This window comes from Tiliqua scincoides, chromosome 2 (genome assembly GCF_035046505.1).
Source record: "Tiliqua scincoides isolate rTilSci1 chromosome 2, rTilSci1.hap2, whole genome shotgun sequence".
Classification (NCBI taxonomy): Eukaryota; Metazoa; Chordata; class Lepidosauria; order Squamata; family Scincidae; genus Tiliqua; species Tiliqua scincoides.
Window position 1 is genome coordinate 221,065,773 of NC_089822.1, and position 15,954 is coordinate 221,081,726.

At 48.3% G+C, this 15,954-nt stretch overlaps 1 protein-coding gene across 1 annotated transcript in view; it reads left to right on the forward strand.

Moving 5' to 3' along the window:
- The window catches only part of CELSR3 (cadherin EGF LAG seven-pass G-type receptor 3), a 96,191-nt gene that overhangs the window by 30,941 nt on the left and 49,296 nt on the right, over window positions 1–15,954 (forward strand). Inside the window, exon 2 of the mRNA XM_066612974.1 lies at window positions 1,177–1,809. Within this exon, the coding sequence (XP_066469071.1) occupies window positions 1,177–1,809 (633 nt within the window). The remainder of the gene's footprint in view (window positions 1–1,176; window positions 1,810–15,954) is intronic.

Below are 15,954 nucleotides of genomic sequence, written 5' to 3' on the forward strand. Positions count from 1 at the left end.
AGTACTTTCTTTGGTTCCTGAGGGTGTGGCTAGAACAAATGGGTTGAAACTACAGGGTAGTGTGTTTAGGCTAGACATGAGGAAGAATTTCCTAACTGTAACTACTGTCCTACCGTGGAACAGTCTGCTTCGTACAGTTGTGGGTTCTCCCTCAATGGAGGTTTTCAAGCAGAGGCTACAACCTGCATGGTCACCTGTCAGGAATGCTGTAGTTATCTGTGCTGAGCCATCCAGGTGGACTGGATGACCAGTAAAATTCAATACTTCTATGATTCCTCTTGAACACAGGGGGACTCACTTTTGAGTAAACAAACATTAAGCTCTGATATATCTTTTATATTTATTTTGAATGTTTTTTAATTCCATTTTTCAATGCCTATACACGTGTTTCAAAGCAAGTTTGCACCAGTCAAAGAGTTTGTAGAGAAATTAGTTGGATCTTTCAATGAAGTATAATAAATTTCAAGGCTGAAAAAATGGCCGAAGAAAACATTCTGATGGACTTTTCAAGGGTATTTTTGTTTGTCACTGAATAAGCCATTTTTCTGCAGGTATCACTGTGCTTTGGGAGGTGTGATGGTGAGCTCCTCCTCTTTAAAACTTTCCACTACACCACTAGGAGGCAGTCTCCAAACCATTACTGACCACATCCTTAAAAAGAGTCCCTAAACAGTGGGAAGTATACTGGGAGGAGTATCAGGTGACTTGGGAACCTGGAGTCACACTGAAGCTATCAAAGGATTAGTTCACCACACCAAAAATAGCCTTGAACTGTCCCTTAGTTGTGTTGTAGAAGACAAGTAAGCCCTCTGCAGGAGAAACAGTGCATGGAGACTGTCTGTGAGACGCTGGCAGGGCCAAGAGACATCGCTAAGCCCCAGCCAGAGTGCCCACTAACCACCGCTCATACATACAGTATTTTTTTACACTGGACAATTTGAGATCCAGATCATGGAAGAGAAACTCCCCAGGCACAATTTGTCCATGCAGACAAATGCTGGATGTGTGGGCAGATGTAAGAGGTCTTATTGGGCATGCTCCCTCCCCCAGCATCACATGAACAGCATCCGCATGACAATTGAGTAAGGCTGCAATTTCGTTCTCTTGCTTTGTAGAGGTTCGCTAAAATGGCATTTGGGAGCCCCTGTTCTAACATCTCCCCTGTCCATTCTGCAGATGGGATTCACAGCGTGACCGCTCAGTGTGTCCTGCGGGTCATTGTCATCACCGAGGATATGTTGGCAAACAGCATCACAGTGCGCCTGGAGAACATGTGGCAGGAGCGCTTCCTCTCTCCGCTTCTCGTCAGCTTTCTGGAGGGGGTGGCTACTGTGCTGGCCACGCCCAAGGAGGATGTTTTCATCTTCAACATCCAGAATGACACTGATGTTGGGGGCCAAGTGCTTAATGTCAGTTTTTCGGCCATGGCACCCCGCAGTGGTCACTTTTTCAGCTCAGAGGAGCTTCAGGAGCAGCTGTACATGAAGCGCATGACCCTGACCTCCGTCTCCATGTTGGAGGTGCTGCCCTTTGATGACAACGTTTGCCTTCGGGAGCCATGCCAGAACTACATGAAGTGCATCTCAGTGCTCAAGTTTGACAGCTCGGCTCCTTTCATTGCCTCCCCCTCCACCCTCTTCCGGCCCATCCACCCCATCACAGGCCTGCGCTGCCGCTGCCCTCAAGGCTTCACGGGAGACTACTGCGAGATGGAGATTAATCTTTGCTACTCCAACCCCTGCCGTAACGGAGGGGTCTGCACCCGCAAGGAGGGGGGCTACACCTGCATCTGCCACCAGCACTTCACAGGTAAGGGCTTGGTCCTCAATGGAGGGGGAAGTCTGCTGGGGTTGGAGGTGTCATTATTTTCCAAATGCAAAAGAAGTTCTGGTTTCAGATTTTCCTGCATGCACACCTAAGACCAGGGAGAGTCTATGCTGAGAAAACCAGCTTCTACAACAGGAAAATTCAACACGTTTTATTTGTGTGATTTTTGATTCCGATTGCCGTGATTGATTTAAGCTTTTGCATATTTCAGATGGACTACCAGATCCTATCTAAATCTCTGCCTGGTGATGCAGAGGTGCTGGTGCACTGTATCCCTTGGGAGATTTTCATCTGCTGGGGACATTTGCCTCTTGCCTGGGGGTAAATCCCAGCAGCTGTTATGAGTCAATTTGTACCTGTGCCAGTTCAGTTGCTGGCACCAGTCTGTGTTGACCCAAGAAGGTGGGTCAGGCTGGGGAAGAGGGTCAGAATTTGGCATATGCCACCACAGCTGATCCCACCCATTCCATTCCTGCCTGATTTATCCTCCTCCCCACCCCTGTCACCGCCCCATTCCACCCACTCCCCACCTCCCTCCAACCCCCCGCACAGGCTCATCTTCATGGATCTGCCGGCACAGAGGAGGCAGCTCCGGCCTCCCAGCCAGTTGACTCACTGCACTCGGTGGAAGCTGCTCTGCGACCGCTGTAAAGCACCCTCCACCAGCACAATGTTAGTTATGCTGACAGTGGAGGGGATTAGGATTGGGGCATGGGGGTTGGAAGAGTGGAGTCACTGGCAGAGACATAGGAAGGAGCAAAGAAAATATAGAAACAAGAAATCTATCTGAAACGGATGGTTCAACCATCAAGATAAATGGATGGCAGATCCAGCATTTTATGCTTGCTGCTGGTGGTCAGATTAGATCAGAAGACCTATGACTGGTTCTCCCATCATTTCTATTGTCCCTTAAGAACTGCCTCTCATTGGACTATGGCCATGATGCTGGGGGATAGGCTCTGTGCTGTTTTCACCATCCAGATTGCACCCCCTTGAAGCTGCTGATTGCCCACCCTGGGGGAAGCAAACAGTCTGAGCCCATCTCTCCTAACACCGTGGCACCAATTCAACTTGGAGACCCCCAAAGCAGCTTTGTAGAATTAATGGAGATGCCAGGAACGGGGTGGTGTCTATTGTATGAATTTTCATTTGGCTATACTGTGTATACAGGTGGCCCTTGTTGTCCGCGGGTTCAGTACCTGTGGATTTGAATATCGGCGGGTTCTGAACCCACGGGGTGAGCCACCTGTAGCCCTCCAAACCCAGCTGGAGCTATGTTCTGGTTGGATCTGAAGGGCCTTCTGAGGGTCATGCGCAGCCTCCCCCCACCCTCAGAAGGTCTCCTGGACCTGACTGGAGCACAGTTCCAGTAGGATTTGGAGGGCTTGGGCAACCCAAAATCTGTGATTTGAAGAATTTCAGTATCTGTGGGGGTTCCAGGAGTGGGGAAGTTATAAGGGTTTGTTCAGTCCTCCCTCTTTATCCATGCCTGCCTACTTCCACCACTGGTCTAACACTAAGGATCACTTGTTTGTCCGGTTCTCTTTCCAGGGAACCCCAGCCAGCAGCTAATTTTATTATGTATTTCTCTATACACCATTCTGCAGAACCATCCGTATACAAGGCACTGATCTGACACATGCATTGCGGAGATCAATAAGCAACACGAGGCCTTAACTCGCACTGCACCAGCCCCGGCAGAGCAGCTCAGTGATTTACAGCTTGCTGTAACTCAAGCATCTCTCTTTGGGCCAGGTTTATTGTAATAAGCAGGGAGCCAGTGGAGAAAAAATTGCAGCGGTGGGCAGCATGTTCTGTAGTCAAGCAACATTGCCAGGAGCAGTGCAAAAGTTTTGCAGACAAACCATTGCTCTAAAACTCCCAGCATGCCTTTTGCTTCAGGCTGAGTAGGCAGAATAGGTTGCAGTTCAAGGAGGGCCTGTGATGACTAACTGCAGAGATAACCAGGCTGAGAAATATGCCAGCCAAATGTTTCCCAAGGGACACCCGGAAGAGTTCTACTCCTTGCCAATCTGTTCAGGATTTTGATATATAGGTATAACGGGGGGGGGGGGGGAGATAGGAGTGTGTGTGCGTGTGTGTGTGTGTTGTATGGCAATGGAAGAGATTTGGCGTCTAGCCTAGACGCCTTTAAAAGGGGATTGGACGAGTTTCTGGAGGAAAAATCCATTATGGGGTACAAGCCATGATGTGTATGCGCAACCTCCTGATTTTAGGAATGGGTTAAGTCAGAATGCCAGATGTAGGGGAGAGCACCAGGATGAGGTCTCTTGTTATCTGGTGTGCTCCCTGGGGCATTTGGTGGGCCGCTGTGAGATACAGGAAGCTGGACTAGATGGGCCTATGGCCTGATCCAGTGGGGCTGTTCTTATGTTCTTATGTTCTTATGCTGTGAGTCACAGCAAGAGCGTAGCACACCAAATTAGATATCTGGGGATCTGAATTGTGTTTCAAGGGATAAGAGGTAGAGCTACACATTATGACATCTGCAGAAAACAGGTGGAGTTTTCTGCAGCAAACACATGAAGAATTGAGGGAAACCTGATTGGTATTCCCATGTATTTGTTCCATGTATGAATTCTGACTTTGTGCTGTCATAAATCAGAGGCTATTCTAAAGGAAGGCAACCTAGGACCCAAAGCGATTTGGGGCAAGCAATTTTTCTGCCTCAATTATCCAGCTTTGGTCTTCTTACATTTTGTCAGGTAGTTTTAGTACAACAAGCACCGCTGTTAGCAATATGTTATGAGATGTGTTTAGAGCACCTACGCTTTTGTAATTAGGTCACTCTGTGGCCCCCAAGAGACAAGTGATTTAAGGCAAAGCCCTGATCGCCAATGGAACTTGCTTCATGTGACTAGACTTGGGCATTAATATCAGCATTAGTAAAAACACATTTATGGGTCACCCAGCCGTGGATCAGCCTTATATCAACCTTGTGTGTTGATGATACACAGCTGAGAGATGCAGTCTCCATGGTGCCACTGCTTGGCTGCACATTGGCTACATACTGAAGTGCAACTGAGAATCTGAATTACAGACTGGCAATTATTATTCTGTCAACATCTGCATGGGGTCAGCACAGAACATTCCTTCCTTTTTCATTCTCTCGGATGAAGAATTCCATACTGTGCAAATGCTTGTATATAACATATGCTAGTTGGATAAAAACCACGGAATTATAGTGCTGGAAAGGAACTGAAGAGGCCAATCCCCTGATTCTCCATGTATTAGTATTGGCAACCTTCAGTCTCGAAAGACTATGGTATCGCGCTCTGAAAGGTGGTTCTGGCACAGCGTCTCCATGTATTGACCCCTTATATGCAACGTACAAACCCACCCAGTAGATTAACTCAGATCCTAAGCAAGAAGCAAAGAAAAAGCTTCTATCCCAGATGTGCCTGCCCTTCAAAATAATAGACTAGTAAAGCAAGTGTAGCAAGGTTTATGCTACAGGGGAAGGAAATATCTTCCATCTGTTCTTCCAGTTACTAACTAACCTAGTGGACAATTCCTTCTCAATGATGTAACATCTGCATGTATGAGGATGGGTAGACTGGAAGTGATTGGAGGAGGGAAGGCTCCAAGGGCAACCTGGTTATTAAAAGACCGAGAATGAGCAACTGCCTTCGTAGCCCTATTTCTGCACCCCTCCCCCTGCCAAGAGAACTGTGAGGTTGTGGTTGACAGGAGTGAAAGAGGCACCACTGTGCTAGCTGGTGACAGAGATAAGCAAAGTCAATGGTAATTAACCCCAGCATGTTTGAAGTGTGAGCGAACATTAGGAGAGGGGTTAATGTGCTTGCTGCCCTGTCACTTCCTGGTATCTCCCCATTTTCTTATGCAAGTGGACAGGAACCAAGGGGGAGAGCTGTGGACCAACGACAGGAGGAACTAATGGAGAGAAAGAGCTGAATTCAGTCCACCCTCTGCCTTGGAATCATTGCCAAATATCTCCCAAAGAGTTAAGGCTGTCCCGCAGAAGAATGGGAACTGGCCGAGGGATGGTAAAGAAAGTACTTCCCATTTATTTGTCTAGCAATTTCTATAGCCAAAGGAAGACCAGATGCAATGAAAAACAGACAGGCCAGCAGCTGGGCCTATTTATCTATGTGCCCGAGTCCTAACAGTTAATGGGACATGACAACAGTTCCGATGAAGATGACAGCCACATTGATTGTGATGTGAAAATTCATGAGACAGGTTTGTTGACCTGAATGTGCCGGCTGACGATAGTAACCAAGGAGGCCCATAAATGATTACAATGTGCTCTGCACCTTCCTCCTCATGTCAGTGTAAGCCTTTGATACTTATTACAAGGTTTCTAGTATTGCAGTACAGAGTTATAAAGTAAGATTTACTGATGAAATTAAATAGATGCAATCTTTCCCTGTAGTTCTCACTGTCTCCAGAAAAGCACATTTCACAAAGACATTGCTGTAGCTCTGTTTTATCCCAAAATCTGATAGGTACAGGTTTGTGGAAATAATGGCCGAACCCTACCCCCCCTCCACACCATCTTCTACCATGCAGTCATGCTGTCAGAGCGTGTGCTGCATGCAGTGGTGGGGGTAGGGGAATCAGATGGCCAGCAAGAAGTAAAAAATTTTTTTACTTACCTCCTGGGTCTCCTCAGACTTACACCAGCTATTTTGCTAGTGTAAGTCCAAGGAGAAGAAGGAGACCAGTCCAGGTTGGGAAAGGAGAATAGGTTCCAGTGTACATGACTGCTGCCAAGATCCATCCCTCCTACCCCTGAACTTCCTCCTGGTTCAGCTTACTCCCCACCCCAATCCTCCCCCAAAACCACCCATAAAGTGTCTCCTCTGCCAACTTACCTGCTCTGGCAGAGCATCCAGGCAGTTCTGGTGCATTCATGGAGTCTCTTTGCTGTTTCCACCAGCAGCCCTGTAGCACATAACAGAGGTGCAAAGTTTGTGCCATTGCAAGGTGACTTGTGGCAGTGGATCAGTAGATCTGCTGCCATTAAGTGGCCCATAGGATTGGGCCTTAAGAGTTATAAATCTGGTATTCTACCATTTTTAAACATAAGAAATAATTGCCAGCCTTTTTGCTGAAACGCATACATAAAGGGACAGCTCCTGGACTAGAGGCTCTGATACTTTTGATAGTTGCCATCAGGGGGAGTTTAAGCAGTTACAGCTATTCTCTGTCCTGCATGACAAGGTGCACTTGCTAAAGTACGTACCTTCCGCTGTGCAGCTTCCTGAGTCCTCCTTTGCATCTGGTCACCCCGTAGCAAAACCCATTCACTGTGCGATCTTCTTTTGGGTCTTTCACTTTTTTGAGTTTCATCTTCCATTGCAAATGGACAGAAACGTGAACATCTCCTTGAATGCCAGGGCACATTCCGAAGATGCTGTGTACACCTCTGAAGTGCAGAGGCAGTGGGAGGCCTTCAGCTAAGAGATCTCCTATTCCATAACTTCCCCATTCCTGCCTGCCAGCCTTCTTCTGTTGCCTGCTCTGGAGTAAAACTGGAGTCCTGGGTGCAGCGCTAAGAGAGAGAGCAAGTTGGGCCATTGAACCAGAAGAACATGGCAAGGGAATCTGCAGGCAGGCAAACCCCCCCCCCTCAACTTTTAAGCTACACACTGGAGCTCCCACATGGGCCAGCCCTGACTCAGGCTACTGCTAACTACTGATTTGGAAGTAGTCTTGACTGAATCTCATGGATGCTGGAGCTGAGGTGAATCAAGGAGATGGAGCATTTTGGAACTAGCTGACTCTGTGAGTGTTGAGGGGAGGGTTTGGCAACTTTGGCCTTTGGCCAAGACAAAGACTCATTTATCTGATATAACAAAAACAGGGAGCAAGAGGTGGAGGGACAGCCCCAGCTGGTGCTATGAATGTTTGAAGCCTATGAATATTTTGCAAAGAAGGGAGTTTCTGTCCTTCCACTTGGAACAGATTAAATTGTGACTTCTGCTCCCATCTCCCTCCCCCCCCTCCTGCCACCATGGCATCTGGCTGGGGGGATCATTACTGATTTCATCAACAGGAAGGCCCTTTAATTTCAGAGACAATGGAATATGCCTCAGGTTCCCCTGGGGAAAAGCTACACAGAGCAACACCATCGCCTCTTCCTCCTGGCAGCTCCTTTTTTTTTGATAGCTATGCTTATCATTTTGATCTGTTCCAGCCAGGGAATGAAAAGGAAGAAAGGGATGATGAAGGAAGGCAGTCTGCAAACAAGGTGACCAGTTGTGATGGGGCACAGAGCTCATGTGCCTTTCATAATTCTGTGGAAGTGTGGCAGGTGCAAGCTTTCCCAGCCCTGTGCAGGTTTGTCAGCTGATCAGAAATAAATGGCAGTGATTGCTCCTTTAATAGCCACTTGATCTGCAGAAATGCTTTTTCATGGCATGGGGATATTTTCACCTGGTTTGTCTTCAGATTAATCTGCTGTTAAAGGCACCAGAGCAGCAACCAATAAACACATTGGCAATCGTACCCCAAAGCATCACAACACAAAAAATGGCACCTGTCCGATACAGCTCTTGAAGTTGCAAGATCCTTGCCTATAAAGAAGCTTTCTGGACACCGTTTTTGCAACACCCTTACACTGGGTCTCTACAAAGTGGCCAGGGCTCTTGTGTATTTTAATAGCAACATGGCATGCAGAAAAACCTCAGTATGGGGATACAGGTTGAGGAAAAATTTCTCTGACTTAATTTCTGCATTTCATGCAGTGGTCATAGTTATATATGTTCTACCAGGAAAAAAGTTAGCAACACTATCCCCGCTTAGCAATTTGCAAAGAAAGTAATGCACCACATTTTTTTTCTCAGCCTACAGTAATGGTACGAATGCGAAACTTTAGATATACATTATTTGAATTTTCAGGAGTGCACACACAAATTTTTGGTTTCTTCAGACAGAAAGCGTAACTGCAGCAGTGTTTCGAAATGGCTTCTGTAAGTGATGTACGTTACAAACAGCGTGTCGTCATTGAATTTCTCACTGCGGAGAAAGAAACTGTTGGGAACATTCACAAATGTTTGTGTACAGTTTATGGAGAATCTGCAGTCGACAGAAGTATGGTTAGTCGCTGGCCACAGAGGGTGAGGCCATTAGAAGGCGGTTCAGCAGAGCTCCAAGATTTGCAGCGTTCGGGGCGGCCATCCACGGCTGTCACACCTGACAAGACGCAGCTTGCTGATGTGCTCATTCGCGAGGACCGATGCATAACGACTAGGCAGTTGGCGCTGAAGCTGTCAATCAGCAAAGGAAGTGTGGATGCAATAATCCATGCTCTTGATTACTCAAAAGTGTGTGCACGATGGGTTCCGCGCTGTCTTACAGTGGACCACAAATCTCTCAGAAGAAACATTTCTTCTGAGTTGCTGAAACGTTTTGAAGATGAGGGGGAAGCGTTCTTGTCCAGGATTGTGACAGGTGATGAAACCTTGGTTCACCATTTTGAGCCCGAAACAAAACGACAGTCGATGGAATGGCGTCATCCTCAATCTCCACAGAAGAAAAAATTCAAAGCAACTGCTTCTGCCAGTAAGGTCATGATCACTGTGTTTTGGGACTGTGAGGGCGTCACACTCATTGATGTGATGCCAAGAGGCAGCACCATTAATTCTGAAGCTTATGTGAAGACATTAACCAAACTCAAGAAGCGCTTCCAGCGACTTCGACGCCATAACAACCCAGGTGAATGTTTGATTCAACATGATAACACAAGTTTGAGGACTTCGGAACACATAACTAAACAGGGTCGGACTGTGTTACTCCATCGACCCTACAGCCCTGACTTAGCTCCCTCCGACTTCCACTTGTTTGGGCCATTAAAAGATGCCATTCGCGGAAGACATTTTGAGGATGACGAAAAGGTGATTCGCACAGTGCAGAAATGGCTTTGTGACCAGAACAAGGAGTGGTACCGACAGGGCATACATGCCCTTGTGTCTCGCTGGAGGAAGGCCATAGAACTGGACGGAGATTACGTGGAAAAATAGGGAGTGTAGAAGAAACTTCATTCTTTCTTGTGTGTAAGTTTCATTGTGTTCAATAAATAATTGTTGAAGAAAAAAAATGTGGTGCATTACTTTCTGGGCGACTCTCGTAGAATGGAGGAGGACGGTTAGGAGTAGAAGGCAGTGTTAGATCTTGCATCAAAGTATATGGAATAGAGGTGGAACATGTTTTCAAAGGTCTTTAGAAAGGCAACCCTGCAGGATTAAGGATGGTGACCAATCCAGGCATATTAGGCAGGGGCTATCATCTCTAGGGTGGTTCAGGGAAATCAGGCAAACATGTTGGTGTGATCCATGGCTTTAGTTGCTGGCAAAGGTCAGCAGGAGTATTCCTGGGACTGAGGAAGTGAGTGAGGAGCCTGTGAGCTTGTTGTCCATCAACACTTGGCTCACTGTCTCCGTGGGCTATATCTCCTTCCAGGTGAATGACTTTAGGATGGATCTTTTCTAGGCTCTCATTCTGGCACTCATCACCTCCCCCTCCCAGATCATCACAAATAGTATGGATGGGGCCTTCTCGGAATAATTTTGGGTAGAATAATGAAATAACTGATTTTATTTAAAACCTCCCAGTGATAAAAAGACAACAATTTCTTGATCCCAAGGCTGTTTGGCAAAGCATTGCTGCTGCTGCTGTTAATTTCATGTTAGCCAATTTTCTGGATGGGTATTGTTATGTTACTCTGCAGCCTGCTCCAGCAACTCTGTTCAGCATATCTTAGAGATGACAATGACCCAGTGGGCAAGAGCAGCAATTTTACTTGCCATCAAGGGATTAGTCTCTCCAGAGCCAGTTTTAAGCAAGTTGGATCAATTGTTCCGAATTGGGCTCCGTGCTCACATAATCTACTCTAGTCTTGTATGCAGCTTTATATTAAAAGATACATTTGATTCATTTAGGGCGCAATTCAAACCCACGCTGGAGCAGGCAAGCCAGGAGGCTTGTGCTGCATCCAACGTGGGTTACTGGCCAGCAGCGATTCAACCAGAGGCAAGGGGAAGCTCTTCCCCTTACCCCTGGGTGAGGGCTACTGATCCCAATGGGTCTCCTGAGACCTGCGCCACCTCTGAAGGTGGTGCAAGTCTGAGGAGAGCAGAGTGGCTTGAAGCCGCTCTGTTCTCCCTGGGGATGGGGGTTGGGATCCAGCATAACCGTCAGGTCCCAGCCCCGCCCCTGGCTCTCTGTGCACCTGCCCCTGGGGCCGCCCATTGCCCACCATCCCCCTGTCCAGAAATGCCTCCTCCCGCCTCCTTCCCACCCCCCCACGCCTACCTTCACCGCTTGTGTTGGTGCGAGTGCGCCGGCGCAAGCGGCAGGGAGGAAGCTGCCACAGAGGCTTCTGCCAGCCTCCATGCATCGGCACATCTGGATGTGCCGACACAGCTTCCCTGCACGGAGGCGCAAATGGTACGTTTGTGACCCTCCCGGGGCTCCTATGCCAGCATAATTGCCGGTCAGGACTGTGCCTTTACTCACATGCACTTTTTAAGGGCACATTTTGATTGCTTTCCATTCTACCATAGAGATAGAAAGTTTATAATAAATTTTATTTTTGTCTCTAAGATTCTACAGACTTTGGCTGTGAAGCTGAGGCCCCCACTAAAAAGGTTTCCAGTTGGGCCCCGCAGCTCCAGAGGCCAGCCCTGAGTCTGTCTGTGCCTCTAAAGGTGCAGGCCTCCCAGAATTCTCTCTGGCTTCAGGGACAGCCTCTTCACAAATAGCTATTCCCCTTGGGAGAACCTCAGTGGGTGCATGAAGCATGCCTTTGGAAAGTGGTTTGTGAACAGTAGCAGCAAAGGAGTGGGTGAACCTTGAAGGCTAGTAGCTGTGGAGTATTTAGATGCTAGAACAGTATTTCTCAAAGTGTGCTCCTAGGAGCCCTGCAACTCCCTGAGACCCCTTCAGGGGCTCTATGAGAACACCATAAATGGCTGCCACCTGCTACCTGCTCAGTTTGCTCATCCACCCCCGTTTGCTGCCTCCCCTGTTCATGGCTCTCCCTCCTCATTCCCCTCCTCTTCTGGTGCTTCGCTGCTGTTCAGTGTTGTGCTTGACGCTGTGCCACTCTGCATCTGTGCCAGTGCTGAGGCTTCTTGAGATCCCATGCATGTGCTAGTGGGGATCTCCAAGACTCCTTTTAGGAGTGTAAAGGGCTCCAGAGACTGAAAGGTTTGAGAACCACTGAGCTGAAATATAGCAGGAGGTCATTAACTTGTCACACTTCCATTATTTTGTTTTTCCACGTATAGGAATGTTAGTGTCCTGATTTGTAGGGCCTCATGGCCAGCATCCATTCCAACAGGGACCTCTTTTCAAAGTCTTGGGCCTATCAGATTTGGGAGCCACAATCCAGTCTCATATCCATTTGATTAAAGAGGGTTAGAGAACCAGAAAAGTAGCTGAATTCAGGCTTGCTGTGTTTGTGCTTTACAGAGAAAGTGTTTGAGTGAATTGATTCTCAGCTGTGTGAAAAAAACACACCCATAGTCTCCTCTATGCACTACTAAGAGGGAGAGAGAATCCTTCATTCCGCAACTCTGCATTTCTAGGCAGCAAAGGAGAAGTGACAGTTCCTGTCTTGGTGAGAACAGTGAAGGTTTCAGCTTGTCAGAAGGCGAGTGCAAGTGAACCTTGATGGCTCTACAGTAATTATAATATTATAATATTAGCAGCTAATATTATAATGCCATTGTACAAATCAATGGTAAGGCCACACCTGAAGTATTGCGTCCAGTTCTGGTTGCTGCATCTCAAAAAGGATATAGTGGCAATGGAAAAGGTGCAGAAGAGAGCAACCAAAATGATTGCTGGGTTGGGGCACCTCTCTTATGAGGAAAGGCTATAGCTTTTGGGGCTCTTCAGTCTAGAAAAAAAGCACCCAAAGTGGGGACATGATTGAGACATACAAAAATATGCGGGGGATGGATAGAGTGGATAGATGGATGTTCTTTTCCCTCCCACTCAACACCAGAACCAGGGGACATCCACTAAAATTGAGTGTTGGGAGAGTTAGAACAGACAAAGGAAAATATTTATTTACCAGCATGTAATTAGTCTGTGGAACTCCTTGCCACAGGAAGTGGTGATAGTATCTAGCCTAGATACCTTTAAGAGAGTATTGGACAAATTTCTGTAGGAAACATCCATCACAGGTTACAGGTCATGATAGGTATGTGCAAGCTCCTGATTTTAGAAGTAGGCTACCTCAAAATGCCAGATGCAGGGGAGGGCACCAGGATGCAGGTTGTGTCTTGTTGTCTTGTGTGCTCCCTGAAGCATTTGGTGGGCCACCGTGAGAAGCTGAACTAGATGGGCCCTTGGCGTGATCCAGCAGGGCACTTCTTATGTTCTTAATTCTCATTTTAAAGGCACTGATTGGTAGGTAGTGACACCAGGTGGTCATTTGAGCAAACAACAATGTGACATTAGGCAGATCCCCACCTAGAAGCAGCTTTTAGAGCTAGTCCAGGGGTCGGCAACCTTAAACACTCAAAGAGCCATTTGGACCCATTTTCCAGAGGAAAAAAAACCTCAGGAACCACAAAACCCTTTTGACATCTAAAATGAAGATAATACTGCATATATAGTTTTTTTTCCACCTTTATGCTCTTATAGGTCCCATTTTTATAATGTAGCCCCCTCTTGTAGCTTTTAGTTAGTTTTGTCATACATTCTTGTCCTGTGTTTTCAGAGGCCTGGTCCTCTATGGTGTTTTGCCTGATTCCAAGGCCATTCTCTGCCTGGAGAATTAGGCCCACTTTAAGCAATTTAAGCAAATCAGCTCCCCTTCTTTCCCCCAACAAATGACCCTGGTTCTGCCCTGCACTCCTGCTGGACCCCACCTCCAGGGTAGCTCGCCTATTCAACCTGCAGAGGTCCTCTCTCCTGCCAGCAGCCTCCCACCACTACAGCAGACCCTGGGTCCTCAGCAGGTCTTGGGCACAGCAGCCACACACCAAACTCCAGTGTCTCCAGTAGTCCATTAGTCACAAAGTCAGTCAGAGCATCCAGGGCAGAGTCCAAAGTCAATAAGCCAAGTCACAGTCCAAGGTCAGATTCCAAAGTAAGTCAGTCAAATCAGTCAGAGTATCCAAGTCAAAGTCAATCAGCCAAGCCAGTCAGTCTCCTCTCCAACCTGCACTCCTTCTACAACCCACACCCCCTTCCTCAGGTGCTCCTTATATCCCTGAGGGCCCTATTGCCTTCAAGTGGCTGCAGCTGTGCAGCACACTCTGCTGGATGCCCAGGCCTTACCCTTAAAGGGGCCACTGCTGACACCACATCTACCTCCTCACCAGATCTTCCAGGATTCCAATACATATGGCGATTATGACATCTGCTTATCTTACATGGATACTAAAGAACTCCCCCCACCTTCCAGAGGCACCCTGCTGGAAGGAAAAATGACACAGACTCCAGAGGTGGGGAAGAGAAGAAGCCAGAGGTGGGGGGGCAACCACAGGCCAGCTTCTGCCCCCCCCTGCCTGCCTGCCCTCCTTCACTCAGGCTGCAACCCTCTCCACACTATCCTGGGAGTAAGCCCCATTGGCTACAATGGGACTTCTGAGCAGACAAGTTGGTTGGAGCTCTCAGGCTGCAGTCCTCTCCACACTTTCCTGGGAGAAAGCCTCACTGACTACTTGTGAGTAGACCTGCATAGGAGGGGGCTGAGGCTGCAGCCCTCCACACCTTCCTGGGAGGAAGCCCCACTGACTACAGTGGGGCTTAGTTGTGAGTAGACCTGCACAGGAGGAGGCTGAGGCTACAGCCCTCCACACCTTCCTGGGAGTAGCCCAGGGACTACATCGGGGCTTACTCTGGAACAGACCTGCGCGGGCTCCCACTCACCCATCCTTGCGCTTGGCCTTGAGCAGGCTTCAAGGCTGCCATCCCAGGCACCCTTTCCTGGGAGTAAGCTTCATCCACTGTAATGGGGCTTACAACTGAGTAGACACACATAGGAGCAGGCTCCACGGCTGCAATCCCAGGCACCCTTTCCTGGGAGCAAGCTTCATCCGCTGTAATGGGGCTTACAACTGAGTAGACACACAGGATGTTTCCTCTGCTGTGGAGGAAAAGCCTCTCCTTGCACTGAGTGGGGACCTGCTCAGGGAAAGGCGGGCTGCAAGGGCTCGCAATGGCTGAGGAGGAGGGCGGCTCAGGATTGGCTGGTGGTCAGCCAGTGAAGGGCCCTGAGCCATTCCAACAGAAAAAGCCAGGAGCCTGCTGGATGCTGATTGGCTGAGCCTGCTGGAGAGTTGAAGAAGGGAAAAACAGGGACCTTAAGCCTGCAGAGCGGGCAAAATTAAAAAGGGGAACCAATGCGGGGCAGGTGGGGGTGAAGGGAGAGGAGGGCAGTGAGCTCAGGGGGTGGAGGGAAGCAGCCTGCCCTCCCAGCACAGGTGCCTCCTGTCACACTCTTTGCCACTTTCACCTGGAGGAGCCGCAGCAGACAGCTGAAAGAGCCACATGCGGCTCTAGAACAGCAGGTTGCCGACCCCTGAGCTAGTCCATACCATTGGAGTCAGCACAAGGGAGCTGTTTGAGGGAGCCTCTGCCTGGCGTCTGCTTCATCTGACACTTGTGATGCACAGAGAGGCTCACCACTGCTAGGAATGTCTGCTGTTGGCAACCTATGCAGCTAGCAACTATGACTGTGTACCACAGGGCACAGCTGCCCTGAAAAGTCTTTTATTACAGCCTCCATGTAGCAGTCACTCCTAACCTGTTAACTGGTCCTGTCCCTCTTTCACATTTGATGCTGGAGTTATGATGGTGATGGAAACAAATCAACCTGTGATATTTGACGTGGCATCACTCATTTATGTATTGTTGACACAGGGGTCATCCAGGTTGGGTCCTGTCCAATAACCCATACCTATCGGAGGGCCTAACCAGCTGGGCCAATCCCTGAACCCTCAATACCAGTGGCAGAAATAGCTCCAAATAAGCCATCACAGGATGGGAGGGGGGTGCCATAGGGGGGCAATGTATAGCTTTGCCCCAGCAAGCTGGCACCAACACTGATTGTAGATGTTCAATATAGCACTGTGATCTTGTCCAAGTTGTGATGAACCGAGTGCCAAAGATGTTCTGTTC